Genomic DNA, 27,967 nt, shown 5'->3' on the forward strand with positions numbered 1-27,967 from the left:
CTTATTACAAATATAGTTTGATTTCTAGTTCTTTGCAATATGGCTGTTTTGCGATAAAATGAATAATCCTGTCTGTTTTGTGTATTATGCTGTAAACTTCAGATGCCTGATCGATTGAAACTTGTTTTTCACCATGGTGGAGTGTTTGAAGCAGATCCTGGGGGAATTTTATCTACACTTCTGACTTGTATGATGAATGGGTTGGAGTTGATGAAGACTTTCTTGACGTGTTTACGGTAACAGGTTATTATAGAGAATTGGGATATGCTAAGGCTGAAGCATGTTGGTATCTGGAGCCTAAACATGTGTTGGAATTTGGTCTTAGGAGATTGAAAGTGGACCAGGATCTTGTTAGTATGATCAAGCACTGCCATGAGAATAACAACGTCATCCACATCTATTTTGAGCACGGAACTTCGATTCCTGAGATAATTGATGTAATGGATTTGTCTAAGGAGGATCATGCTATAGGCTAGAAGGTCGGAATGGAAGGCATGGAAGAAGATAGAGTAGAAGGTGTTGAATCTGTGAAGAAAACCAGCACAATATTAAGTCAACTTGAAGAACCAGTTACCTTTATTCCAGTTGAACTGAAATCCACTGCACCAAGTCCACTGTCCCCTACCCACTGCCCCATCTCCATTGCCCCCCAAGCCACTGGCCCCCACCCCACTGTGACACAGCCCGTTGCTCCCAAGCCCATTTCCCCCCAACCCACTGCCTCCCAGCCCAGTGTGACACAGCCCGTTGCTCCCAAGCCCATTTCCCCCCAACCCACTGCCTCCCAGCCCAGTGTGACACAGCCCGTTGCTCCCAAGCCCATTGCCCCCCAGCCCACTGCCTCCCAGCCCACTCCCTCGAAGCCCAGTCTACGAAAATCAACTGTCCTCAATTTTAATGGCCACAAATCATGTTCACAAGTGAAGTCCCCTAAATCTCTATCCCAACCAAATCCCATTACATCCAAACCCGTATCTCAGAAAGTTTGCTCTCAACCCACTCCTTCAACCAAGAATGCACAAATAAAAAAAAATAGCGCATCAAAGAAACAATCCAAGCCTATTAACTTTAAATTCAACACGTCTACTAAAATGCCTAGAAGGTATATCACAAGATCACAAGGCTGGAGAAAACAAGCAAGTAAGGAGCCAGTTCACTTGAATGTTGATAGCTCATCTGATTCTTATGAGTCTGCAGAGGACGGTTTATACAAGCCACACATGCCACTTGACTCTCTGAACTCAAGCAGTGACAACAATGATGATGTTGGTCCTACCAGCGATAGGAGAAAAAGGAAGACTGCCAGTGACAATGAAAAAGGCAAGAAGAAGGTTATTAATGATGAAGATATTTCTCGTCCCCCATCAATGGATGCATCTGATTATGAGAAGGAGGTAGATGATGATGAGAATGAAGAAAACTTGCAATGTATGTAACGTATATTATAATTAATGTGCATATGTATTGATTTTATTATGTTTCTGTTAGTGATGTAATGCATGAATCTGTATGGCAGTGTCTTTTTCTGATGATAGCTGGAAATCTGATAAACTGAAGACTCCACCAGACTCTGAAGATGAAGCAGACCCAGCTGCGAATCCCATCTTCAATGATACTGCCAAGTTTGGACATGTGAGATTAGAGCTAGGTATGGAGTCTACCACTAGGGATGCTTTTAAGAAAGGGGTTAGAAATTATACATTGCAAGAGGGTAGGGGTGTAAGGTACAAGAAAAATGATACTACTAGATGTAGGGTAGTATACAAGAATGAAGATTGTCCCTGAATGGTGTTTTGTTCTTATAGCAAGCCGAATGGATGTTGGCAGATTAAGACCTTTAATGATGATCATACATGTGAGAGAACTTTCAAGAATAGATGTGCAACTAGGTCTTGGGTAACTGATGTACTTGTTAAGAAGGTTAGGAAGCTCCCAACTTTTAGATACTGTGAGGTGTTTAATTACTTTAAAGCAAAAACTGGAATACAACTGTCTAGGACTACAATTACAAGAGCTTTGGGTGATGCAAGAAAAATAGTGAGGGGTGATGAAGCTGCAGAATATGCTAAACTCAGAGATTATGCAGAGGAGCTGTTGAGATCTAATTTGGGTTCAACTGTCAAGTTAAGTGTTAGTCCAATGCCTAACGGAGAAGGTGTCTTCAAAAGGTTTTATGTGTGTTTGCATGGATGCAAGAAAGGTTTTGTGGGTGGCTGTAGACCCTTGATAGGACTTGATGGGATTTTTTGAAGACCTATTATGGAGGATGGCTGCTGTGCGCCATGGGTCAGGACGCGAATAATCATGTGTACCCAATTGCATGGACAATTATGCATATTGAGAACAAAGACAACTGGAAGTGGTTCTTGGAGCTCTTGCATGAAGACATTGGAGATCAGACAGAGCATGGTTGGTGCTTCGTCTCTGACATGCAGAAGGTAACCTATGTGCTTCAATTAGAGGCACGATAAATGATTTTAAGGACCATTTTGGATTAATGAACAAAATTCGAAGGACTATTTTGGATTTTTTATGCAATCAACTTCATTTAGTATACTATTGTTATTTCAATTGCAGAATTTGAGAATCCTTAAGCGCATAAGTTTAAATTAGACCCTATTTTTCAATTTATTATTATATATATGGTAAAAATCAAGAATCTGTTATTTGCTCAGGTTTTTAGGTGACCACTTTATTATCTTGTAGGGTTTAATCCCAGCATTGCGTGAAGTTATGCCAGGTGCGCATCACCGCTTCTGTGCGTGGCACCTTTGGCAAAACTTTCAGAAACAATGGAAGGACTCACACTTGAAGAGTTTACTTTGGAAGTGTGTTAGAGCAATGACTGTCCAGAAATTCAACGGACATATGCAGTCTATAAAGAGGGTGAATGAGAAAGCGTGGGCATATTTAGACAAGTTTCCTAGGCAGGCGTGGACCAGGGCTCACTACAAGGACTTTCCAAAGGTTGACAATGTTTGCAACAACATGTGTGAGGTGTTCAACGCTGCCACCAAACCATACAGATGCAAGCCCGTCTTGACTTTACTGGAGGAGGTTAGGAGGTATGCCATAACTAGTATGGCAAGGAACAAACTGAAACTCTCTAGCCATGTGGGACACTTACCTCCGATTCAACAAAGTAGACTTGCAAAGGAAAGGCATTACAGCAGGTATTATATACCAATGTGGTCTGGAGATGCGGCTGAAGTGATGTTTGAAGTGCATGGTGAACCACATAATGTGGTGGTTGATTTGGGAAACCAAACATGTAGCTGCAGGTCTTGGCAGTTATCGGGTAAGTACTATTTTGTTTGATTGTTTTTATTTTTTGTGTAATTGCACCGTAGTATACCTATCAACACACTTAGTTACTCAAATTTATTATGTGCTAGGGTTACCTTGTCGTCATGCAATAGCTGTAATTTCAGTCATGAATAGTAGACCCGAGAATTATGTCCATGCATGGCTAACAATGGGCTCATACAACAAAACTTATGAATACCATATCAACCCGGTAAGAGGCCAACAGTTGTGGGAAACATCAGAATACCTCTATTGCTTACCACCTGTAAGGAGCAAACCCCGTGGCAGGCCATCACATTATGCAAGAAAAAAAGATGCACATGAGGCACCTGTTCGGGGGAGCTAAGAGCGCACAGCAACAAAATTGAAGAGAAAATATGGCAAATTCACATGCGGGACATGTGGAGATGTCGGTCACACAACAAGGAGTTGTAGAATAGCAAAGAAACAAAAGGCTGATGAGCTAGCAGCTGCTGCAAAGGCTGTCGAAGATGCTGCAAATAAGTGTGACACTGGTTCTAAAGGTAACGAAGGTGAGGTTGTTACTGAAGAATGTGAGGTTGGGGCTGAAGGAGGACAAATTGATACTCAAACAGAAGTTTCTGCTGAAAGGGGTCTAGGAGCTGAACAAGAACCTACAACTCAGGTAGTAATAGTATTAAAAATATTAATCAAAATTAGAGCTTGAGTTAATAAATATGGAAACAAACAAATCCATATAATGACACTTGTATTGTTGTTATTGATATCATAGGCTGCAAAGACTACAAAGAATGCCAAGAAAGGGCATCTGAGAACTAAATGTGAGAGACGCATAGACAAACTCCCTGTCAAGAGGACAACTTCATCCACTGCTGCGGCTGCTCTACATCCAACTGAGATTTCAAGAGAGACTATTCAGGGAGCTAGTGCAGCAACCTCTGAAAAACTGACCTCCTTCTTGAAATTTGTTCTAACTCCAGGATTCAACCCACCAAGAAAAAATGTCTAACTAGCACAAAGTATAGTGGCTTTTTGAGTTGATGTTGTTGTAGCTGAATGTTATGGTTAAACAATGTTGTCTTTTTGTAATTTAACCTTTGAAACTTGTATGCATGGCCTTTGAATGTTGTTATGGCCTATGATGTTTTGGGTTGTGATAGTATGTTATGCATAATGTGCTTTAGCACAAACAACACTTGTTCCATGTTTCGGAATTAGTTATGTTAAATTAATGAAGTTTTTGGTTTAGTTCATGTTGTGATTTATCTCTTTCTGGTTTGGTTGAACACAATTTTAGCAGAATAAGTGTAGCATCAAGAGTTGAACTCATGTCAAATTAGTGTTTCATTTCATTTCATTCCATCTTCATCAAGACATTACATACCACTTAAGAAATTTAAAATTTCATAACATAATCATCATTTGTTGAATATAAACCCCAACAAACTAAAATCTAAACACACACCAAAAGTAACTACAAAAGCCAGCAGCACCATTGTCATCATCTTCACGGTCTTAACATCACTCTCCAAGCTTGTCATCCTCCAACTTAACTCATGCAAAACTTCTAGTGGAATGAGTGTTGCAGAAACTTGTTCTTCACATCCATCAGCCCAGCGAAAAAATTACAGTGAATTCCATACTGCAAAGTAAAAAATGCAGGTGAATCCAAACTTAAACTCAAACCATCTTAACATTTTCTTCACAGCCATAACCTTACCTCATAGTTTCGACAACCATAAAATGGTCTACCAGGATTTTCTGCCGTTGTTGAGTGCTTCATCACCGTTTGAAGCCCGCAATTACATAAAATAGCGTTCTTACCTCCCCTATTTCGCATTCCTTTGTTGCCATAAGGTCTGCCTTCAGAGTTGTTCCTACTTGAGCTACTTTGGCTTCTCTCGCCACCACCCATCATCACTCACACAGACAAGAAATCAATTTGGGTAATATAGTTAGTCGAAGAACAGAAGAACGTAGCATATAGTTTGAAGAAGAGAAGACAATTAGGGTTTCATAATTGAAATGGACTAATTTGGGTAATATTAGGCAATTTCAGATACCAATTTGAAACAAATTCAACCTTGGCACACATCAGCATACAGCTGAAATGTCCACATGGCAATTAACATTCCACATCAGCAACGTTTAGACGGCAATTCTGCGAGGGACTAATGGAGATGCACGTTTCTGAATTTAAGGGATTTAGTTGGTCATTTAGAAAAATCAAGGACTAAATTGAATACCGATTTGTATTTCAGGGACCATTTTGGGCATTTACTCCGATATATATATATATATATATATATATATATATATATATATATATATATATTACCTTATGAGAGAAATTAGGGGTAAATAGTTAAATTTGTCTTTGAGATATCTTTTTTTTTTTAAATTGGTCTTTGAAAGATGAAATTAGTCATATTAGTTTCTAAAAGATAAAATGTAAGTAAAATTGGTCCTTCCATTAGTTACATGCACTACAAGAAATTGAGTACTGTCGAATTTAGTGTCGCAGCGTAGCAACGAAATTTATCGTCGGATTCAGTAACGGTTTTGTTGTGAGATTCGACATACCAAATAATTATCGACGGATAACCTTTTCCGACGGTAAAGTTTCTCGTAAATATTTGGCGGAAACACTAGGCAAATAGGTGCCAATCGTAACGTCGAAGTTACTGTTGGATTATTCCGGCAGTAGGCACGATTAATGAAACACTGCGTTTTGGTTACCCACACAACGTTACTGTCGGATGAATCCGCCGGTAAATCCGACGGTAATCATACCCTAAATTTGAACCACAAACCCTATTCCCCTTCATTTTGAATTCGTTTTCTCTCTCTAATCTCTCACCTTCCCTTCTTTCTCTCTCTTTCTCACCTCTCAGTCTCTCTCTAGCCCCTGTTGCCGCTGCTCCAACTGCTGCTTCCCTGACCTGCCGTAATTGGAAAGATTGCCACCGTCGCTGCTCAAAACGTACCCTTCTCTCTACTCTGTTCCTGCCACTGCTGCCCTGACGCCGCTGAAAAGGCCACTGCCACCGCTTTTCGAGCCGCCCACTTCTGTCTTCTCTCTCTTCTAATTGCTTTGCATTCCAAGTTCATTGAATCTGTTTTTCAATTTGTTTAGTTTCTGGTTAGTTAATCTTAATTTTATTTAGTTTATTAGTTAATTTTTAGTAATTAGTTTAGTTAGATTATTTTCTGTTTTAGTTTATTTTAAGTGATTAGGGGTTTTTATTAAATTAGTTTGTCTTTAATTTATGTTTAGTTAATCTTAATTTCATTTAGTTAATTGATTTTTCGTAATTAGCTTAGTTAGATTAATTTTTATTTTAGTTGATTTTAGGTGGTTAGGAATTGGATGTTTGTTATTGTATATTCTTATATAATTGTGGTGGTACATTTTAAATTTTATGATTTCAATTGCCGATGAAAGAAAAAAAATAATAAAGAATATAGCTTCAATAATCTCATCATGGGTTGGGTATTCTGTTATTATATGTTCTTATGCATATAATATTCAAAAATTTATAACATTTTTTTGGGTGCTCCTTTTTCTATTTGTATGATTATTTTTTTTTTACTTATTTAGTTTGCTTGTTTCTTATATTTTGTTGCTTGGTTTTTGGATTTAAACAATTATTTTATTTGTATGCCTGATGTACAAGAAATCAGGAATAAAAATCTGGTTCAAAATAGATTTGATTAAAAGAGAAAAATATGTGTCCTATTATTAACACGTATCATATTATAATCTAGCTTTTAATACTTATTTATATTAATTTTTGCTCTGCATTCATTATCCAATTTTATGTTACTATCTTTTTCTTTCCTTTTCTGCTTACTTATTCTTGTTTTCTTTTTCTTCTTTGCACTGTAAGATTTTTATGTATTAATATATTCGTTGTACAAACCTGACGAAAGAAAGTAGAGGTAGGTCGAGTGGGGTCACGTGGTCGTGGTAGAGGGCGGGCTTCTACCGAATTCTCCAGGGCTGCCCAATCATCGCCCTCTACCCCGGCTACCCCCTGTGATGTAACAGACAGGTCCATTAAACCAGCAATTCATCATGGTCCCAAACCCAAACTGGGTACCTCTTACTACTACGTCCCTTGCAGATGCAGTGATGACAGAGCCCGCAGGGGGTGATTCCTCCAATGCTCCCGAGCAGGATGCCCCTCCACCACCGTCTGTTATTCAACTGAGGATTTGACCCAATGGCATGCAGTCGTGAGTTCAAATTTTTAATATTAAGTTTGTTTAGCTTAAGTTTTTTTATGTCAAGTTTGTTTATCTTAAATTTGTTTATCTTATGTGTTTGTTAATGTGAGGTTTTTTCTCTAACAGGTTTGCACCAAATCCCAATACGTACACACTGGAGATTACAGAGGTCATTAAGTCCATGTACGACCATCTGTGGCCGACCTACACGCAGATTCGGCTGATGTGAGAGAGTTGTGGTTTCAGAAGTGGGTGGTAAGAACCCAATTTCGTTTGAATTACTTAACTGTATAGGAATTGTACTTCATTCCGACTAACTAATCTTTGTGAATCACTTTGTGTAGTTGAAATTTATATGAGATACAGAACACAATGTCAAGATCAGGAAGACCTATAACCACCGCGCCGCCAAGTGGTTTCAGCAGATGATGAGCGACGTTCGTCAGGAAAAAGACCACCTGATGAGGTGGATCCGGCCAAACATCAAGTGTGACTTAGAGGCTTATTTTAGTGATAATGAGGGGTTTAAGCGTCGCCATCTGACGAACTTTTCTAATAAGGCTTCGCCCAAGTCGTCCAGGTATACGGGTGGATTGACGACCTTCATGAAGACAAAGACCAGACTGGTAAGAATTTTGGTATTGTTTAATGTTTTAGAAGTTACTTGAATTATGTTTTCGAAATTACAATTAAGATCTTGGTTCATGCTTATATTTATCTATCATTGTTTAATTTATTCGTTTATTTTGTTGGTTGGTTGATATATTAATTTGTAATCCAAGTCGTTAGATTATGAGGCGACACTAACGGAGACCTTCAAGTATACCCATACTTTGAAGGCAAACAATGAGAGATTTGCTAATGAGCGGTCTGCGCCCCATTATGAAAGATTTGGCATGAGACCGCCTCTGAACCCCCACAAGAATTGCTGCTTTGGGTTGGGGTCGTTCTTTGTCAGTGGCCTCCGCTACTCTGCGTTGGCGGCTTCTTCTGCGTCTGCCTCTACCACTAACTTTGCTGATTCCCAGAAAGTTGTCGACCTGAGGGAGGAGGTGCAGAAGCTAACACAAGAGCTTCCCTAGTAGGAGGAACAGTCTAAGCAGAGGTATCAAGAGATTCTTACATGCGATGCCATCAGCTACGACATGATGGAGAAGCTAGAGTATCTTGATCGGTTGTGACAGAAGATGGAGGAGTACAGCCAGCAGATGCGCGCTGGAGGCAACAGTGCTACTAGTTCCAGCAGTGCTGCAGCCGATTCCAACGGCAACGCTGCTGGTGGAGAATCGACGGTAGCACCTCCTCCACCGCCTCAGCAGGGGGACCACGACGCCGCCGCCACCAATGACGACAATGAAGACTACCCGGATCTGTAGGATTTAGGATTTTACGCATTTTTGTTTATCTTTACTTCATTGTATTCTATATTTGTGATATTTTATTTCATTCAGATTATTTATTTTTAAATAAAATTATTTCTTGATTTCTGACGACGTTAAATTTCTGCTAACAATTGTGTTAACAAGAAGCTTCTAATTGTGGTTTAATTGTGCCAAAAAAATTTAGGATTTATAAATTTAACATTACCATCGGATAAAATTCCATGGTAAAATGGCGCCTAAATACATGAAACGACGCCAAAAATACCGTCGAATTTATCCGATAGTAACCATCGATACAATTTCGCCAAATCTATTGAAAAGACCTACGGAATATCCGCCAGTAATTAGCGTCGGACAAAATAAATCCAACAGTAAGCAATTTTCGGCGACGTTTATACCGGCAACACAAGGACAACGGTAATCTATTTAGTGGCAGAATTATTTTATACATCCAACGGTAAATCCAACAGTACTCAGCGTTTTTCTTGTAGTGATGATAATGTGTCATGTTAAGTGCCACATGGCATGATGACATCGTAGGTTAATACCACATATCACAAGATGATTGGTTGACGTGTCAGATTTAGTGATACGTGGTATGCCACATATGCCACGTGTTATTATCTGACTTGTCATAAATTTATTTAGAGTCAAATAGTCCCTAAATTTACATACATAAGTCATTTTAATTCCTAAGATTTTAAAAATTGATCAAATTAGTCCCCATATATATATATATATATATATTTCTCTTATTTTTTTATAATATAAAATTTTAATATTTCTTAATTTTACTAATTTTAGTCTCATTTTTCACCTTAAAAAACAAATTTTTTTTAGATAAAATAATAAAAATAATTAAATTATTATAAAGTTATTTTCTTATTTTAGATTGAGAAAGTCTAGGGACCAGCAGTTTTATTAAAAGTTGGCCAGCAGTTAACCATCAAAAGAAAAATGAGTAATCCTATACCATTGGATATCATCTCCCACCATTAAAAACACATATGATGGCTAATTGATGGCTACATATCACAAATTCTGCTGACCCCTAGCACTCCTCTTTTAGATTTTACATTTTTAAATTCTAGCTATTTTGTAATGAATTTTTTTATATAAATAATTTTGTCAAACTATTATTAATTATATACTAAAAATTTTGATCTAAAAAAATATAATAATTATTTTAAAGTTGTAATCTTTTATATCTTACCCAAAATTTAGTCCAATGTATCACTAGTTGTCTATTTTCATCTTTCTATATTTGTTTTAGTTCAAAATTCTTTTTAACAAGTTAACTTTTTTTTAAAAAGATAGGAAAAAACTAACAATTGAAAAGACATAGAAAAATGGCAGTAACTAATTAGTAATAATATTTAAAAAATTGCATTAAGATACTAAGATTCAACGAGTGATCTCACAAATTGATTTTTCAACGACACTAAAATCAGACATCAAAGTTAGCCACCAATATAAAATACATGTTGGAATACAAATACACATAGAAAATAAATAAAACTATGTATGTATTTATACACAAATATATTGGTGGCTGATTTTGGTGTCCAAATAGCATTTTTGTTTTTTAATTATTGAGTTCTACCACATAAATTAAACAATAACAAAAATTAAAAAATTTAAAATATAAAAGATTTAAATTTTAAAATAACTACTATATTTATTTAGTGAGATTCAAAAAATTAAAATTTTAAGTATATAATTAATAATAATTTGATAAAATTATTTAAATAAAAAATGTAAAAACTAAAATTTGAAAATACAAATGACAAAATAATTTTGTAATAATTTAATTATTTTTATTATTTTATGTAAAAAAAATTTTATTTTTTAAGGTCTAAAAACTAATATTAAAATTAATAATATTAAAAATTATTAAAAATTTAATATTATGAAAAAAATAAGTGAGATTTATATAAAAATTAATTTGATCAATTTTTAATATTTTAAAGATAAAAATAATTACGTATATACTTTTGGAGACTAATAATTCAATTTGACTCTAAATAAATTTACGACATGTTATATATAATGTGGCATACCATGTGTTACTAACCTGATACGTCAACCATAATCATTTTGTGACATGTGACATTAACCTACTATATCATCATACCATGTGACACTTAATATAATATGTCATCATCTAATTAATCGAAAGATCAATTTAATCTATATTTTATCTTTCAAAGACTAATATGACTAATTTAATCTTTTCATGACTAATTTAAAAAATAAAAAATATTTTAAAAACAAATTTAACTATTAATTCGAGAAATTAAGGATTATTTCATGAATAGTGGATGATCAACTTAATTTTAACAGTAGAACCGTAGAAGGAACTTTCTTCATCATCGATTTTGTTTTGGACTCTTTTATTTCTCTAGCCTCCACAATATAGAACATTAGAACAATTATATATTTTATTGTTTGTATCAAAATATGTGTGGATTTATTTTTAGATAACAAGCAAAAGTGATAGATGGCTATACAAAAATTATTTTATATATATATATATATATATATATATATATATATATATATATATATATGGAGAGTTTTATAATAACATTAGTTTTGGTGATTAAAGTGTTGTAAATTTGACCTATAAAAAAAATATTAACACATGTCATGTTATGAAAATTAAATCTAAGACCAAAATGATTCTCTTTTTTATAATTTTTTATGATTATTTTTATTAAAATAATTTTTTAATTATATTTATAATTATTATTTTATTATTATTTTTATTTTTAAAAAATAATTTTTTATAATTATTTTTACTAAAATAATTTTTTTATAATTATTTTATTTTTTAATTATTTATTATTATTATTATTTTTAATAATTTCTAAAACTAATACCAAAATTATTTTTTTAATTACTTTTATTTTTAAAAAATAATTTTTTATAATTACTTTTATTATTATTTTACTAAAATAAATTTTTTTATAATTATTTTTTTTTTGTAATTTTGAGAAACTAACACCAAAATAATATTCTCTCTTGGTGTTAGTTTAAAAATAATCATACAAATTACAAGAGAGAGATAATATCATTTTGGTATTAGTTTTCTAAAATTACAAAAAGAAAAAATAATTATAAAAAATTATTTTGGTAAAAATAATAATAAAAATAATTTTGGTGTTATTTTTAAAAAATTATTAAAAATAATAATAATAAAAAATAATTAAAAAATAAAAATAATTATAAAAAATTTTATTTTAGTAAAAATAATTATAAAAAAAATAAAATTATTTTTTTAAAAAATAATAATAAAATAATAATTATAAATATAATTAAAAAATTATTTTGATCATAAAAATTATAAGAAAGAAAAAATTATTTTAATTTTAAATTTAATTTTTTTGTCATATATTAATATTTTATTTATAAGTCAAATATATTAATATTTTATTTATAAGTTAAATTTATATTAGTCACTAAAACTAATGTCACTACAAAAAAAAAGTTTAAAATGACATTTATAATATGGCGGTTTTAAAAACCTGCCATAATATTTGGATATTGTGGTGTTTTTTGTTGCTGCCGTTAAGTGATTTGTTCTTGGTGGCATTTTGGGTCATTACAGCGGTTCTAACCCGCCGTATCTCCCATATATATAAAAGTCCAATTCCAACCCTAATTTCAGAAACACTGGGTCATTGCTGAAGATGCCTGCATACACTACTGCTTCCATTGTGTGGCGATCTCCGATCCTATGCGTTCCTTGACGATCTCCTCCGGCGGGATCTCCTCCTCCTCCGATGATCTCCTCCGGTGAGGTCTCCTCTAGCTTTTTGCTGTCCTTCTCTGCCAAAATCCTTAGTGCCTCTCTTTCGTTCTCCCTTTCCTTCCATTGATGGTACTTCTTTCTCTCTCTCTCTCTCTCTCTCTCTCTCTCTCTATATATATATATATATATATCTCTTTCTTTTTGGATTCACTTCTCACTCAAAAATTTGTTGTAACTGTTAAAATGTGATGTGAATTTCGATAAGGACAGTGTCTGATGATGGAAACCTAGCGCAGGGGAATAGCTTCATAGATGTGAGTGCTATTTCTTCTTTTTCCAGCTTTGTTTTGTAAATTATAGCTTAAATTATAGCTTAAATCTTTATAGAACTAATTAACTTGAGTTGATAATAATAATTACTGGTCTCTATGTTGTTGAACCATTATAAATTTGGTTTACCCTTATGACAATGTAACATCAGCATTCTAGTGTTTACACTGGTGGTTAATCAGAGGTATGATTTGAAAACTGTTACATTATCCTGCATCTATAGCTTTATAATTATATTCCTGATTAATTTTATTTTACTATGTTAATCTTGCACATATTGGATGTTGTTTCCAACTTCCAATAGATACTTCTTCTTGTTGCAATTGCACCGAAAATGAATTATCAATATGCAAAAGGAGTGTATCTTTTTTTGCACATCATGAAAATTAGTAGAAGCAGCTACTTTTATTTTTAAATTAACTTTGTTATTCAAATTATTCTACTGTGCCATGCTTATTCTCAATCTTGTTTATTTTTTCTTATATTTGCAGCATAAAGATTTTTGTTGCAGTGACTGTGGTGGTACTCCTGAAAAGAATTGGTAGTAAGCGACATTGATAAACTCTCAATATCGAAAGTTCCTCCTAAATCCACAAGGTATGGTTATTATTTTAATTACAGATATAGTACATATTGCTGGTACTATGATTTAGTACTAATGCAGTTATTGGTTCTGTTCTCCCTTGTTCTAGCTGACTGGATTTGTTATTGATCAGGGCCTAGCTGCCTTAATTGGATTTGTGTTCTTGTGATTTAAAGGGGGCCTACTGGTGTTGTAGTCTTGCTATTTGGTATCCATATAAAAGAAATGAGAAAAATTAAAATAAATAGCATTGCCTATACAATAAGTTTAGGCTAAGTCGTGCAAAATTTAACGGAAAAGTTGAGTTGAGGGATTCTCCAGCAGCACTAACAGGGTCAGAAATATTGGAACAACTTGAAGGCATCAATGTTTCATTCGGGAAGGAACTACAGGCAAGTAAAGGTAAGAGGACTCGATGAAAAGTTGTTGAAGAAGAAGATGAATCGGGGATGTGGAGGAAGAAAAGCATATTTTTTGATCTTCCTTATTGGGAGTCTAACTTATTGCGCCACAATCTAGATGTTATGCATATTGAAAAGAATGTTTGCGACAATGTGTTATACACTTTGCTCAATGAGACTGGAAGGTCAAAGGATAATCTCAAAGCTCGTAAGGATCTTAAAGAAATGGGTATAAGAAAAGATTTATGGCCAGATGAAAATGGGAGATATCATCCATCTTTGTTCACAATGTCAAATTCCATGAAAGATATATTCTTGCGTACTATAAAGAATATTAGAGTACCAGATGGTCTCTTGAGTAATATTTCACGGTGTGTTGACCTGAAGCAAAGAAAGCTCTCTGGATTGAAGAGCCATGATTGCCACGTTCTTATGCAGCAACTATTACCCATTGCCATACGTAATGTGCTGCCAGATAAAGTTACTGCAGTGCTAATAGAGTTGTCTTCATTCTTTCAACAGTTGTGCTCTAAAAGCTTAAGTCTTACAGAACTTGAGAAGCTCCAACCTCGAATAATCCTTACCCTTTGTCATTTAGAAATGTTGTTCCCTCCTTCCTTCTTTACAATCATGGTTCATTTAACCTGTCATCTAGTTGATGAAGCAAAACTCGGAGGACCAGTACACTATAGGTGGATGTATCCTATTGAGAGGTAAATATCTCTTTTCAATCATTATTCATTTAACCTATCATTTAGTTATATCTTGCTTAGGTATTTAACCTGTCACTTAATTATACAAACTAGGTATTTAGGTCATTTGAAGTCCTATGTACGAAACAAAGCTAAATCAGAAGGTTCTATAGCTGAGGGATACGTGGCTGAAGAAGCTCTTACATTTTGCTCTCGATACTTAGAAGGGATTGAGACAAGATTTAATAGGCCACCACGTGTTGATGATCGTCCGGATGATAATTATAGTACACATGTGGATTCCCTTTTTCCACAAATAGGAAACTCAAAGGGAGCTTTCACAGTATTTGAGTTGTCACCTATGGAAAAAAAACAAGCACATCGATATGTGGTTTTAAATTGTCCATATGTCAAACCGTTCATTGAGTAAGTGCTTAAGGATTTTCATACATATTTTTTATTTACTTGAAAATAGTCATTTAGTTAAGAGTTAAACTTTCATATCTGACAGTGACTTCAAAGATTTTGTACGAAGACGATCTAAGGGTAGAAGGCCTTCAAATGTAGAGATAGAAAAAAGAGTCAATAAAGATTTTGTTACTTGGTTTCCTGCGCAGGTAAATAGAGAAGTGATATTTTTTGCTAATATTGAGCTAGTATTTGTGGATATAATAACTAATATATTGTTCTATCATAATAGTTTATGAACCCAGATATTATGAATACTGTGCATGAGGATTTGAGATACTTAGCAAGGGGTCCATCACGATATGCCAAGAGGTTTTCTACATTTAGTATTAATGGGTTCTCCTTTCGAACTACCAATCGAGACAATGGGTTAAAGACCCAGAATAGTGGAGTTTTTTTAATGTCTTCAACTCCTTGTGTTGCTAGCGCTAGTGATGCTGATGTTAGGAATGCTGATTTGTCATATTATGGCAAACTAGAAGATATTATAGAACTAAACTACAATGGCCAATTTCGGGTTACTTTATTCAAATGTAAATGGGCTGACACCACTAGAGAACGGGGCTGTAGAAAGGATAATTGGGGTTTTACTTCTGTTAATTTTTCACAAGTAATACACAGTGGTGACCAAGAGGAGGATGATCCGTATATTGAAGCCTCACAAGCTCGAATGGTGTATTTTGTCAATAATGAAGTGAATAAAGATTGGAGTGTTGTCATGCATTTGAAGCCAAGAGATTCATATGATATGGGGGGAAATGAAGATGATGAAGCATGCGAGAATGAGCCATGGTTAGAGCAAAACTTAGATTCTTTATTTGAAAATGGTGATAATCTATCATTGTTAAGAGATGAGGTAGATGATGAACTACTAGATAATGACATTGGAGAAGACGAACACATGTCAGAATAGTTATTATATTAAATTAATTCAGTTTCTTTCAGAATCACCGTGTATGAAACCAGGTCTTCAAATTGAGCTAAGCCAAAGATGGTAAAGTAGGTGAGTTTTATTAATAAGTGGTTTATTAATTATTTATTTTTCAAACCAGGTCTTCAAACCAGGTCTTCAAAGTGGTTTATTAATAATTTTTGTCTACATTTCTTCTTTTTCAATTTAACTTTTGTTTGTAAATTTTACATAAATATTTATTAATTATTTATTTAATCTATTATGCAGATATGGCAAAGCAAAAGAGGTACAAGAATCTGCTTAAAGCAGCAGCAGCTGCACATTCTTTACAAGACAAGTCAATAGCAGCTGCAAATTCTTCACAAGACAAGTCAATAGCAGCTGCAAATTCATCCCGAGATAAGTCGGCAGCTTCAAATGCATCACAAGTCAAGTCCGCAGCAGCTGCAAATTTCTCCCGAAACAAGTTGGCAACAGCTGCAAATTTCTCTCGAGACAAGTCGGCAGCAGCTGCAAATTCCTCCCGGGACAAGTCAGCAACTTCAAATTCCTCCCGGGACAAGTTGGCAGCTTCAAATTCCTCTCGAGACAAGTTGACAGCTACAAATTCCTCCCGAGATAAGTCGACAACAGTTGCAAGTTCCTCCCGAGACAAGTCGGCAGCTTCAAATTCTTCTGAGCCATCATCAGTTGCTCCAACTATATCTGAGCATCCATCCGAACCTAAACGTAAACGTGGGCGTGAATCTAAGCATTATTGGACTGTTGATGCCATAGGTATGTAATATTTTCTCTTTTTTAAATGAATTAGACAGCTCCTAATTGGGTTATATGGTCTTGTCTTATTTTCTCTTTTTTTAAAGGCCCAACCTAATATAATAAGAAGCCCCCAACACAACCGAAGAAAATATTGGATATTGGCCTATTGGGTTTCAATTTGTATATTGGTGGCTGAGGCTTATACGGATGGCAAATACATTTGATCCAACTTGTTTATATTATAGTATTTTCTTGTTTTAATAATGATATTTATCTTGCAGTGGATATTACTAATATTAGCCTATTTTCACCTTGATTTTGAATTCTGATGTATAATATATAGTATTATATATGTAGCTGTTACATTATACCCTCCACAAGAATCAATCTTTTATAATATATATCTATCATCATATGTTTTATTCTTTAGTCGCTCAATTACTCATTTATTTATATTTATTTATCTATTTTAGATGAATATGAAGATACTACACGCCTTCATTTATTAGTGAAAGATGTGCATAATTTGCCAGAAAATTTGCGCATAGTTGTCAATTTTGATAGACAGCATGCAGCAATAGGAGAAGCAGCCGGACTCCTTGCAGGAGTTTGTGGGCAATTGGCCACTGATTGTGTAGCATTTCCAATCAGTTTTGATAAGTGGTCAGACATTCCAGAGAGCTTTTTTGAAAATCAATGGAATATTTTTTTCCAAGTAAAAAGATTACTTAAACTCTAAAGATTATTTCTTTGTCATTATTTAGTTATATTTTTTAGTTAATATATATTCTTTGTTCCATATTAAAGGCTCAATTTTGCTTCAAAGTGTGTGATAGCTTGGCCAAACGATTTCTGCTCCAATCGCTTGGCAAAAAATGGAGGGAACATAGGATAAAGCTTTGGAATGAGTTTTATGATCCGAGGTTGAGTAAAACCGAGATCATAAATAATACACCAGAAGATATTGCTCTTGATCAATGGGCTTTATTCATAGAATATCGTTTGAAGCCTGAAACTTAGGTAAGTACTTACTTTCCTAGTTAAATGTTGTCCCACTAAAAAGCCTTATATAGTTTGCTGCTGTAAATAGGATATTAAATTCATATGGAATGTTGTGAAAGGCCTTTATATAGAGTTGGTAATAAAAAGCCTTTAGTTATAGTTTGCTGCCTGCTCGTCTTTTATTTTATATAGAGTTGGTAATGAACCAGTGATATGTTGAATGCATGTTATATGTTGAATGCATGTTTGACTCTATTTAATTGTGTCCAAATTTATTTTGCAGAATCTTTGTAAGAGGAATCAAGAAATTCGGCAAAAACAAATAATTCCTCATACTTCAGGTGCTAAATCAATTGCAAGAAGAAAGGCTGAATTGGTAATCATTTATATGGTTTTGTTTGAATTGGATGAGAACTGCTATCTTCAGCTTATGTTTAGTTTGCTGCCATTATTTCTTAATTTTATGTTTAGTTTGGCTGAGAATTGTTGCTGTTAGTTACTTAATTTTATGTATACTTTTTATTGAATGATATATTTCTTGATTGAGTCTTTCTACTTTTCTTGAATTTTAGACGGAAGAGACGGGAAAAGAAGTTAGTAGGGTTCAAATGTGGGACATCACTCACAAGAAAATAGATGGAAGTTATGTTAATGAAAAGGCTAAAGAAATAGCGGTAAGACTAAAGTGCAATAAGTAACTTTTTGTATTTCTTTTTCTTTCTTTTTTATAAGATAATATTATGTTTGATTCTTTCTCTTTCTTTTTATATATGTAGGAGAAGATTGAAGCATATAGCAGTCAACAAGCGGTGGAATCAACCGTTAATTCTCCTCTTGATGCTCTTGGAGTAGTTCTTGGGAAAGAGCACCCTGGTCGTGTTCGAGGTTTAGGCATGGGAGCTGTTCCAACAATTGCTTTCAAGAACAACACTACAAGAATTAGTCAGATGAATTTAGGTTCTTCAAATGATGCTGGCACATCATCTACTTGTGGTCCAAATGTGCAAGAAGAGTTGGATACCGTTAAAGCGCAATTGCAAGCGCTAGTATCTTATATTGCTTCTAAGGAAGGAGGTAAAATTCCAGTGGAATTGGCTGGAATGTTTCCTACTCAACAAATTTCACAGGTACAAATACAATTTATGTTCTTAATACCTTATTCCATGTGTAATATTTGGACTCTCAAGGGAATCTGGGTCAATTTTAAAATTTGACTTTGAAAGCTAGCTTTAACTTTGTTAATTAAAAGCCTACCAACAAAGTGGAAAGATGGGCAGTATTATTCTCTTAATAAATTTTGTTGAGGCTTAAATATTTCTGTTAGTTTTTTTAGATGCCATGAGCCTAGGAATAAAGAAGTCAACAAATCATTTTTTACTTTTGAGAAGAAAAATATAATGTTAACTCCTGTTATTCCTTGTTCTCTCATAAAAGTCTAAAATTGCTACCATTAGCTTCTTCTCTTTTTTCCATCTTCAACGTTGAATGATGGCATGAAAAGTCAGTATCTTGTGCAGTCTTTCTCCTTTGGACGACAACTAAATTTAGCAAGTAGGTCCTCTTTAATTTGGACCTCACCGGATTTAGCAATTTATATCTTGATCCCATGCACCTTATTGCTTGATATAATATAATGTCTTACATGTCAATATCAAATTAACTTTTTAATTAAACTGCTATATTGCTTCTTAATTAAAAGCCTACCAACAAAAGACTAATACTGCTATATTGCTTCTTAATACCTTATTCCATGTGTAATATTCTTTCAGTTAGCCCCATATTTGTTAAGATTATTGTTGGGTGGAAAGAAATAAAAAACTGTGTTAGTGTATGTGAGTTTTCTTTTTTGATTGAATAATTTCATATTAATAGTTTTAGATTTAGTTTTATATCTTTTTTTATTGTGCTCATAATTATATTTTTGTTGTAGGGATTGGATCAAAAGAGTGAGATTCCATCACCAAGAGAGTTAGGAAGTAGGTCTTCTGGAGCGAGCAACAAAGAAGCATGATCTTGTATGATAAAGATTTTATGTATTAAGTATTATAGATATATGTTAAGACATTATTGAAAAATGTTATCTTTAATACTTTGTTTTTGGATTATGATTTTTTATTTTCGGAGACTATGTATGAATTAAAAATCTTGTTATGATGTTTGATTTAAGGTTATGCTTTTTGGTTATTATGAGATTCTAAAAATGTCACTTTAAATACGTAGTTTCAATCTCATTTTAAATGCTATTTTAAACAAAAAGGATGCCATTAAACCATGGTAAAAACGACATTTAGAAATGCCAATTTAAACGAAAAGGATGCCATCAAATACAAGTAAAAATGGCGGTTTAAAAATGTCATTTTTAACGAGAAGGATGCCATTAAACCCAGGTAAAAACGGCGGTTAGAAATGTCATTTTAAACGAGAATGATGCCATTAAACCCAGGTAAAAACGGCGGTTAGAAACGCCATTTTAAACGAGAAGGATGCCATTAAATCCAGGTAAAAACGGCGGTTAGAAACGCCATTTTAAACGAGAAGGATGCTATTAAATCTTGGTAAAAATGGCGGTTCGTAACCGCCGTTTTAAACAAAAACAAAACCGCCATTTTATCTGGTTAAAATGGCGGTTAAAACCGCCCTTATTACCGTCAAAAAACCGCCGTATTATCCACTGGTTATTACGGCGGTTTTCTGAAAACCGCCGTAATAACCAGAATGGCGCCCAGAATACCAGCGTTTCTTGGAAGCGCCGTTTTCGGTCATAATGGCGGTTATAACCGCCGTAATTCCCATAAAAAACCGCCATTTTAACCTTTTTTTTTTGTAGTGTGTCGCCATAAAATTTTTCATATATATGTATCAACGCTCGCGCATTTACTTATGATTCAGAAAACTCATTTATTTTATTTTATTCCCCACTCTGAATAAATTAATATAAGAAAGAAACAACCACATAACTAATAAATTAATAATAACCTCTCAAAAGAAAAGTCTGCTGATAACGACCGTAGACGCGATGTACTATAAAGGAAATGCGATACTAAAAAATTTTTGAGAAAATGACAAATAGGTCCCTTACTTTTTGTTCCGTAGACATTTTCGTTTCTGACCATTAAAAAATACTTTTAAGTCCCTGACCTTCACAAAACTTGGACGGATCAGTCCCTCCGTCTAAATGCCTCCGTCAGGGACTGATCCGTCCAAATACCTTCGTTAGGGACTGATCCGTCCATGTTTTGTGAAGGTTAGAGACTTAAAAGTATTTTTCAATGGTTAGGAACGAAAATGTCCGCGAGACAAAAGGCCAGGGATCTATTTGTCCTTTTCTCAAAATTTTTTAAGTGTAACAGTATAACGGTGTTTAAGTCATTTTTAACCGTACATCTTAATTATAAAAATATATAATATATAATTAAATTCAACAATTAAAAATCACTAAAACTACAAAGGTAGGAGAGCTAAGAAAACAATTATGTGGTTTTTCTGACAAATAATTTTTCCTCAATAACCAGAGGGTTGCCTTTTCTGAGTACTATGGGCCTAGCTCTGACATCTCCGCTGCACACTCCTGACTCTTCACCCGCTTCCTCCCCTTCATGCCTGCCACCTTCGTCATCACCATCGCCGTCAGCGAGAGTACCTCACCACCACAGTAGACAACAATGACGACCACCTTGACGCCAACAGACTTGACCGCAAGATTAAGGTCACACACAGCATGCCGGTTCTTGCTTCTTCCTTCTCTCCTTCCTTCGTCACTTTCGCCATGAACCTCGTTCCCATAATGACTGACATTGTTACCTTCCTGCGAGATCCGCCATTGATGCTCTAGCGTTTGGAAACATAAGCTTGGAAATAACGGTTATAAATAATGGTTACAGAGTCAATATTTGCCTTCCAAGGGTGGCAACACTGCTACTCCTCAGAATGCAGAATGCGAAGATCTACAACACGGGGTTGATAGAACGTGCACAGAGTAACAAAGGAACACCGATGAAGCCTAAGGACCGAATCAAGATCTTCGTGTTCACACTGTTCGACGAGAAAGCAAGAGCGTGAGAGTGCGATAGCAAGAGAATCCGTTGGGGAGGGAGAGGGGGAGTGCATTGGGGAGGGGAAGGATTAGGGTTGGGGGGTTTGCCAAATCATTAAAATATGGTGGCCACGTCAGCATCGTGCTCGCCAGAGATGTACTTTGGCAAGCTCGGAGGCACGCTTGTCAAATTTTAAAATCTTTCAACGACCATTTCGTCAATAACAAAAGGCAAGTACTATTTTGTCAGCACCAAAATTTTTCAGGGACCAATTTAGTTTTTACCTTTATTGCAATCAACAGGACAAGGAGATCTTTTAAGCATTTCACCATTTATACCACTGACATTAATGGTGTACGTGACTCCTACATCCATGAGGCTAAGTAAATGCATCGCAGGTATTGTTTCATTGGAATAGAAATCCAGAGAACCCCTCAAATTTTGATGATGATCCATTCCCTTGTGTTTGCAAGGATATGAATATTCACAATTTATTCTGCGGAAAGTTCCAGGACTTCCTATTCAACTTATCTAGACCAGCAACCTTGAGATTTATATAGTTAAGATCAACATGTCTCTTCATGTTCTGCTTATGAAGTAAATTAGACCTGAGTGAAGTCATGTCCATCTTACTAGTGGCAGCGTGAGAAACAACCCTTTTGGGTGATCATATCCTAGGAAGATATATATGGGTTGGAGTCAAAGATGTCCAAAAAGTACGAGAAGCCTCACCATCTTGCTGTAAGATTATCTTATGTAAACTACATCCTCCTATACTTCGAAATTAGAGGATCCACACTCTTCAAGACTCAAATTAAACTTGCCACCTCGAGTACTATCAAGCTGGTGAGAAGGACCCATAGGTGAAAACTGGAATCCACTTAGTGACTTATTTTGGGATCGGGAAACTTCAAATTCAAAGGGCAGTTGGGGTGGACACAGTTTATTCATACTCAAATTGTTTCCATCAATTGAAAAATAGTGAACCGACTTTCTTTTGCAAGGCTTCAAATTCTCTCTTTCTACCATGTTGTGTTTCTTAGGTATTCCATGAGATTTATCCTTGTGACTCTCTTTTAACAACCTCACCCCCATCTCATGCATGGCACTGCAAGAAAGTCATTTGTTTTCTTTCTAACAGTTGATTTTTCCAACTTCGAACTTCTATTTTCAACATCAGGAATACACCTCTCGTATTGATTCTTTGCCATAAGTTCCACAATTTCCATCGGTATATCATCGATGTTCCAGCCTCGGATAACTCTGTTGTCTTTTCACCGTATCTTTTCATACTACCTAGATTCTCTACACCTTCAACAGGTTTCTCTTTGATTCTTGCACCTGCGATTTCCTGAAAAGAATTGATAATCTTCTCATAAACATGTTTGCTATTAATACTTGATTGTCTCAAGATTCCAACTATTAGACATTCATGCATGTTGCACACAATGTGACGTCTAAAACAACCAAAGGAATATATACTATAATAGAAAAGAAAGAAAGAAAGAAATTTAGGTATTAATAACAAATACAATAAGAAAGTCTTATCCCCCTAGATGGAGTCGCCTACATGAATCAAATGACACCATTATGCCCAATCATGAATCATATTTATACTCAGTTCATTTATACTTAAATCTCTTTTGATGAGCTCATTCAAAGTTTTATTGGCTATTAACAATTCATTTCCAAAAATAAATAAATAGTTATAAAATAACTGCAGCAGAAATATTTAGTTATTTACAAGAAAACATCTCAGAGATTATTCACAGAATGATAATAAATTAGCATAACATAAAATTCATTTTCAGTTATGCTCATTTGACAGAATATGAAATCAAAAAGCATCCTGTGGGGATTTAACTAGCTACTTACTTCAAGATGAGCTCCTTTTCCTGCAGAGATAGAATTTGTGTGTTTAGAAGGAATGCTAGGCCCTCCAAAAGCATTGATTTCACTATCTTTCCTTTTAAGATGATGTATATTTGACAGCTGCTTATCAGTGACTTGACAGCTGCTTTACCACAGTTTGTATCAGATTTGCAACCGCTACTGCAACAATTAAAGTCTGTTTGGCCATCTTTATCCATGTCCTTAGTTACACTTTCTTGATGACAGCTCTCACAACCAAAACATCTGTATGTTGGTACATCAAGTGGTGGAAGCGATGGATTTTCCTCAGACTCATTTACTGGAAATGGCCAACATTTTTTCCAGTCTTTCTTTCTTATTTCAGATACATAACCACTGCAGCATCACCAAATCAGATATTATGGTGTTATGGGTTCTGAAAGGGAAGTAAAAAATTATTTCTGATTTCTAGAAAGGTTCATTAAATTTTGAGAGAAAATGATGAGAGTTATCAAAGTTAATTACTAAACAGTCTCAAACATAGTTATGTTAACCACAAATTTCTATACTTAGATATGAACCGCTTAATTCAACCTATCCTTGTTGCCATTTATTAACCAGCCATTAATTAATTTGCTTCCAACTTTAAAATGTTATGAATAAAATTAAATCACATTATGATATCATCTAATAGCCTCAAGTTCCGAAACCTTCTTCCTGAGAAAATAAGATGGTATAAGCATCAATGCTTACCGTATCGAGAAGTGTTGGCATTTTCCAGCTGATGCCTTATCCCCAATAGCATCGGCAAGATCTATGGAGATTGAGTTAACTTGGACGAAAGACCCCATCATTAACTCGATAACAGCAATACTACTAGGATATACTTTGAAATGTGCCCCGACAACCAGCCATTCACGCAAGCACACTAAAAAACCAAGAATTTCAAGAAGCAAGAGCAACAAATCCAATGTACCCTATTCACACAAAGCAAATCCAAATCAAATTTTGAAATAGTGAAAAGAATATAAGAACTAAATGAAGCCATTATTTATCACATAAGAGTCACGGACTTCCACACATTTAAGGAAAACACCAGAAATAACATATATATATTGTATATATATATACAATATACAGTAGAATATATATGATGTGATAACATCATACCCATGTTCTTTAATGAACTATTAATTAGGGTTCATGCAAATCTACCTACAAACTTAAGTGAAAGACAACTAAAACAATGCCAAAAACAAACATAAAGTAAGCCACTACCAACAAAAGCGCCATACACAGTGAATAATCACATAAAATAACAACCTCCAATATCCGGAGAGACACAAACCCTAGCTTTCAACTCAACAAAACAACACAAACAGAAGCTCATAACCAAGAATTGAATGATAGAAGCACAACGCAAGAAACAAAACACACGAACACGAAGTTCATAAGACAAAAAGCAAATTACCTAGGGTTTTCACAAGAAGTTCAACCATCGCAAGATTCACCACCATAACCAGCTTGTTTGGGAAGTGGTTCAAGAAAATCACCCCGAAAACACGCCAAAGAGCCAACAAGAAAGAAAAATTGACCCCAAACAACCAGCGAATTGGGAACATTAGGGCTCAGAAGCGCAACCTGCAATCACGCATTAAACATAATTAGCTCAAATTAATCAGTAATCAGGAAATTAAAGTACACATAACAGTGGGAGAGAAGATAATTAGAAAAAGCGCGAAACGACAACAATAAAGTAAAACCAGAAAATGGAAAAATAAAAAATTAAAAAAAGAAACGGTCGGGAGCCGAAGTGGACACAGCATAAACAGTACAGTCAAGTTAATATCTCAAACCCGAATTCGAAAAACGCGGTTGTCAGTAACTGAAAAACCGGGTCAAGATCGACCCGGAATAATGAACCGAAAATGAAGCGATAAGAAAGGGGGTAATAGAACCACGACGAAGAATGGCGCATGCGAACTCACCTGAAGGCAACGGCACTCGATCTCGCTCTCTAGCGAAGCTGGTCATCGATTCTTCAACGGCTAAGCCATAAAACGACGCCGTTTGATAGAGCTATACTCCGATAAGGCACCGAGCTGAGCTGGGCGATGCGATTCGCAGCTCAGAGAGAAGAATTTGAGTGCGAAAATCACGAAAACCCTATAGAGAGAAAGTGAGGAGAGAGCAGGAGTGAGAAATAAAAGATGGGGCTTTCGATTGTTTCGGGATGTGAGAGAGAGAAAGAGTGCGTGTCTGAAAGTGTGAGAGTTGGAGAGAGAATTTTTCTCTTTTTTACTGTCTTTTTAGTCTTTGGGACAAAGGATCCTTGTTGTCCCTATATTAAAAAATTAAGAGGAAAAATATAAAAAAATAAAATGAGAATATTGTATTATGAAAAAAGTAAATATATCTTTTTTTTCTTTAAACTAAAGATATGAGACTCGAATCCGCAACCTCTTAATTGAGTATGGGGAAATTATGACATTTGAGCTATTATTCATTGGCAAGTAAGTATATCTTTTATATCCAAAGTTATAATTTTTTTCAGAAAAACTATATTTAATTTAATTTAATACATTTAAAATAAATTTTAATTTTATTCATGTCGTCAATTATTTTTTGAAAAATGTTTGAGGATTAATTAACCATTAATATTTAAAATGACTAAAAATATATTATTAGATTATTAGACTAAAATAATTAAATTAATATCTAAAAATAATGACTAAAATAATAAATTTTTATAGTTTTAGAGTATTTTCTCTATTTTTTTCTTAGTAGCTATTTAATTTTTTTCAAGTATTTCTTATATTTAAAATGAAAAGGCTCAAATAAAATTGTTTTTACGTTAGTTGATCGTTAAAAATTAGGGATAAGTATTGTTTTGATCTCTAAGATTTAAGGTCAAAATTAAATTCGTCTTTAATCTTATTTTGGATTTAAAATCGTCCCCAACGTTTCATTTGGTATTAAAATCGTCCTTTTCATTTTTTATGAACAAAAATACCTTTACATTTGTAAACTCCAATCTCACCCTCCACCACCACCACCACCTTTACCACTATCACCATCTCCCTTACTCCCTTATTCCATGATAGGGGTGCACAGACCCGGCCCGGCCCGAAGGCCCGGTCCGGTCCCGAATACTTTAGGGACTAATTTGGTGTGATTTCATCGGGTCTAGGGTCGGGTATGGGTCTCAAAAATAGACCCGGTCATTATTTCGGGTCGGGTCCGGGCCATAGCTCGGGTCACCCGAAGTCGGCCCGGTCATCATACACAATTAATATTTTGTATTATTAGTGATAGATCATGACTATTCTTATGTGGAATTTAAGTATTGTAAACCTTAATATTTTGTGTTATTAGTCATTATAAGACTATAAATTAATGTTTTATGTTTAGAATACATAAGACTTTAGACTAATACATAAGATTGTGTTATTTGTATTGATTTAAATATTTGGTATTATTAGACAATATTAGTATTGATTGTGGTTATGCTTTAATTTTGAAGAAGGGTTGGTTCTTGTTATATTTTTCTAAGTGAATTTTACCATGTTAACTAATAGTTGGAGTCTTGGAAATTTGAATTTTTTTACATGCTAGCTTACAAAAAGGTATCAACGTAATGTAATGTTAACGGCCCGGTTTTTACCCGGTTTTCACCCGGTATAATTGTGGCCCGAAAGTATATTGGTTTCATCGGGTCTAGGGCCGGGTTCGGGTCTAATAAATAGACCCGGTGTATATTTCGGGCCAGATCTGGGTCACATCAAACCCGGCTTCACCCGACCCATGTGCACCCCTATTCCATGACATGGCGTTTGGCGTCACCTCTTGTTGCGCTTCTTCATCTTTTTGCTCTCCTGAGCTCTGCTAAACTCGCTCGAATGCTACCTATAATAAATCAATTTGCGAAATAACTCAAAGTAGCTTTCATGGTAGATTAAAACACCTAAATCTCATAATAATATAGCAAATTCACATGTAAATTGCTAAGAAAAATACAAAAAAGATGCTCACGTATCAAGAAGCACGCTAAAAGCTAAAGAGAAGTGGGGAAGAACGTAAGTAAATTCCCAAACTCTTGCTCTAATTTCAATTTCACTTATCTTTCAATCCGGAGCTCCAATTGATGAGTCATCAGTGGCCACACGTTTGTCTCAGAATTCTCTACAAAATTCACAGAATAATTTGGTAAGAATCTAGCAATTTCTCACTCAGCCACTCTCCCCCTAATTTAAAAAATTTGAGATTTTGATTTTGAGAGA

At 34.7% G+C, this 27,967-nt stretch overlaps 4 protein-coding genes across 4 annotated transcripts; 3 read left to right on the top strand and 1 right to left on the bottom strand.

The window, feature by feature from the left end:
• The first annotated feature begins 13,860 nt into the window (after positions 1-13,860).
• Positions 13,861-16,041, top strand: LOC148581712 (uncharacterized). The gene is made up of 4 exons (XM_088492397.1): positions 13,861-14,681; positions 14,775-15,086; positions 15,172-15,277; positions 15,361-16,041. The coding sequence occupies exons 1-4, from the start codon at positions 14,017-14,019 to the stop codon at positions 16,039-16,041; spliced, it is 1,764 nt and encodes a 587-aa protein (XP_088348523.1). The 5' UTR covers positions 13,861-14,016.
• Positions 16,042-16,280: 239 nt separating this feature from the next.
• On the top strand, positions 16,281-17,430 carry LOC148581713 (uncharacterized; the record flags this gene model as incomplete). The annotated part of the gene is made up of 2 exons (XM_088492404.1): positions 16,281-16,818; positions 17,369-17,430. Coding segments are annotated over 2 exons (600 nt in total), but the record flags the coding sequence as incomplete, so codon positions are not given.
• A 944-nt stretch (positions 17,431-18,374) lies between these two features.
• LOC107621105 (uncharacterized) lies at positions 18,375-19,813 on the top strand. Its single transcript, XM_016323143.2, has 3 exons — positions 18,375-18,476; positions 18,579-18,929; positions 19,733-19,813. Exons 1-3 carry the CDS (start codon positions 18,411-18,413, stop codon positions 19,811-19,813), a joined length of 498 nt encoding a protein of 165 aa, XP_016178629.2. The 5' UTR covers positions 18,375-18,410.
• Positions 19,814-22,213: 2,400 nt separating this feature from the next.
• On the bottom strand, positions 22,214-25,993 carry LOC107623995 (protein EMBRYONIC FLOWER 1). Its single transcript, XM_016326416.3, has 5 exons — positions 25,676-25,993; positions 25,159-25,328; positions 24,441-24,664; positions 23,712-24,083; positions 22,214-23,187 (listed from the first exon to the last, which is right to left on the bottom strand). The coding sequence occupies exons 3-5, from the start codon at positions 24,539-24,541 to the stop codon at positions 23,142-23,144; spliced, it is 519 nt and encodes a 172-aa protein (XP_016181902.1). The 5' UTR covers positions 24,542-24,664; positions 25,159-25,328; positions 25,676-25,993; the 3' UTR covers positions 22,214-23,141.
• Positions 25,994-27,967: the final 1,974 nt, after the last annotated feature.

Source organism: Arachis ipaensis, chromosome B10 (assembly GCF_059453495.1).
Source record: "Arachis ipaensis isolate K30076 ecotype BB chromosome B10, ASM5945349v1, whole genome shotgun sequence".
NCBI classification, from domain to species: Eukaryota; Viridiplantae; Streptophyta; class Magnoliopsida; order Fabales; family Fabaceae; genus Arachis; species Arachis ipaensis.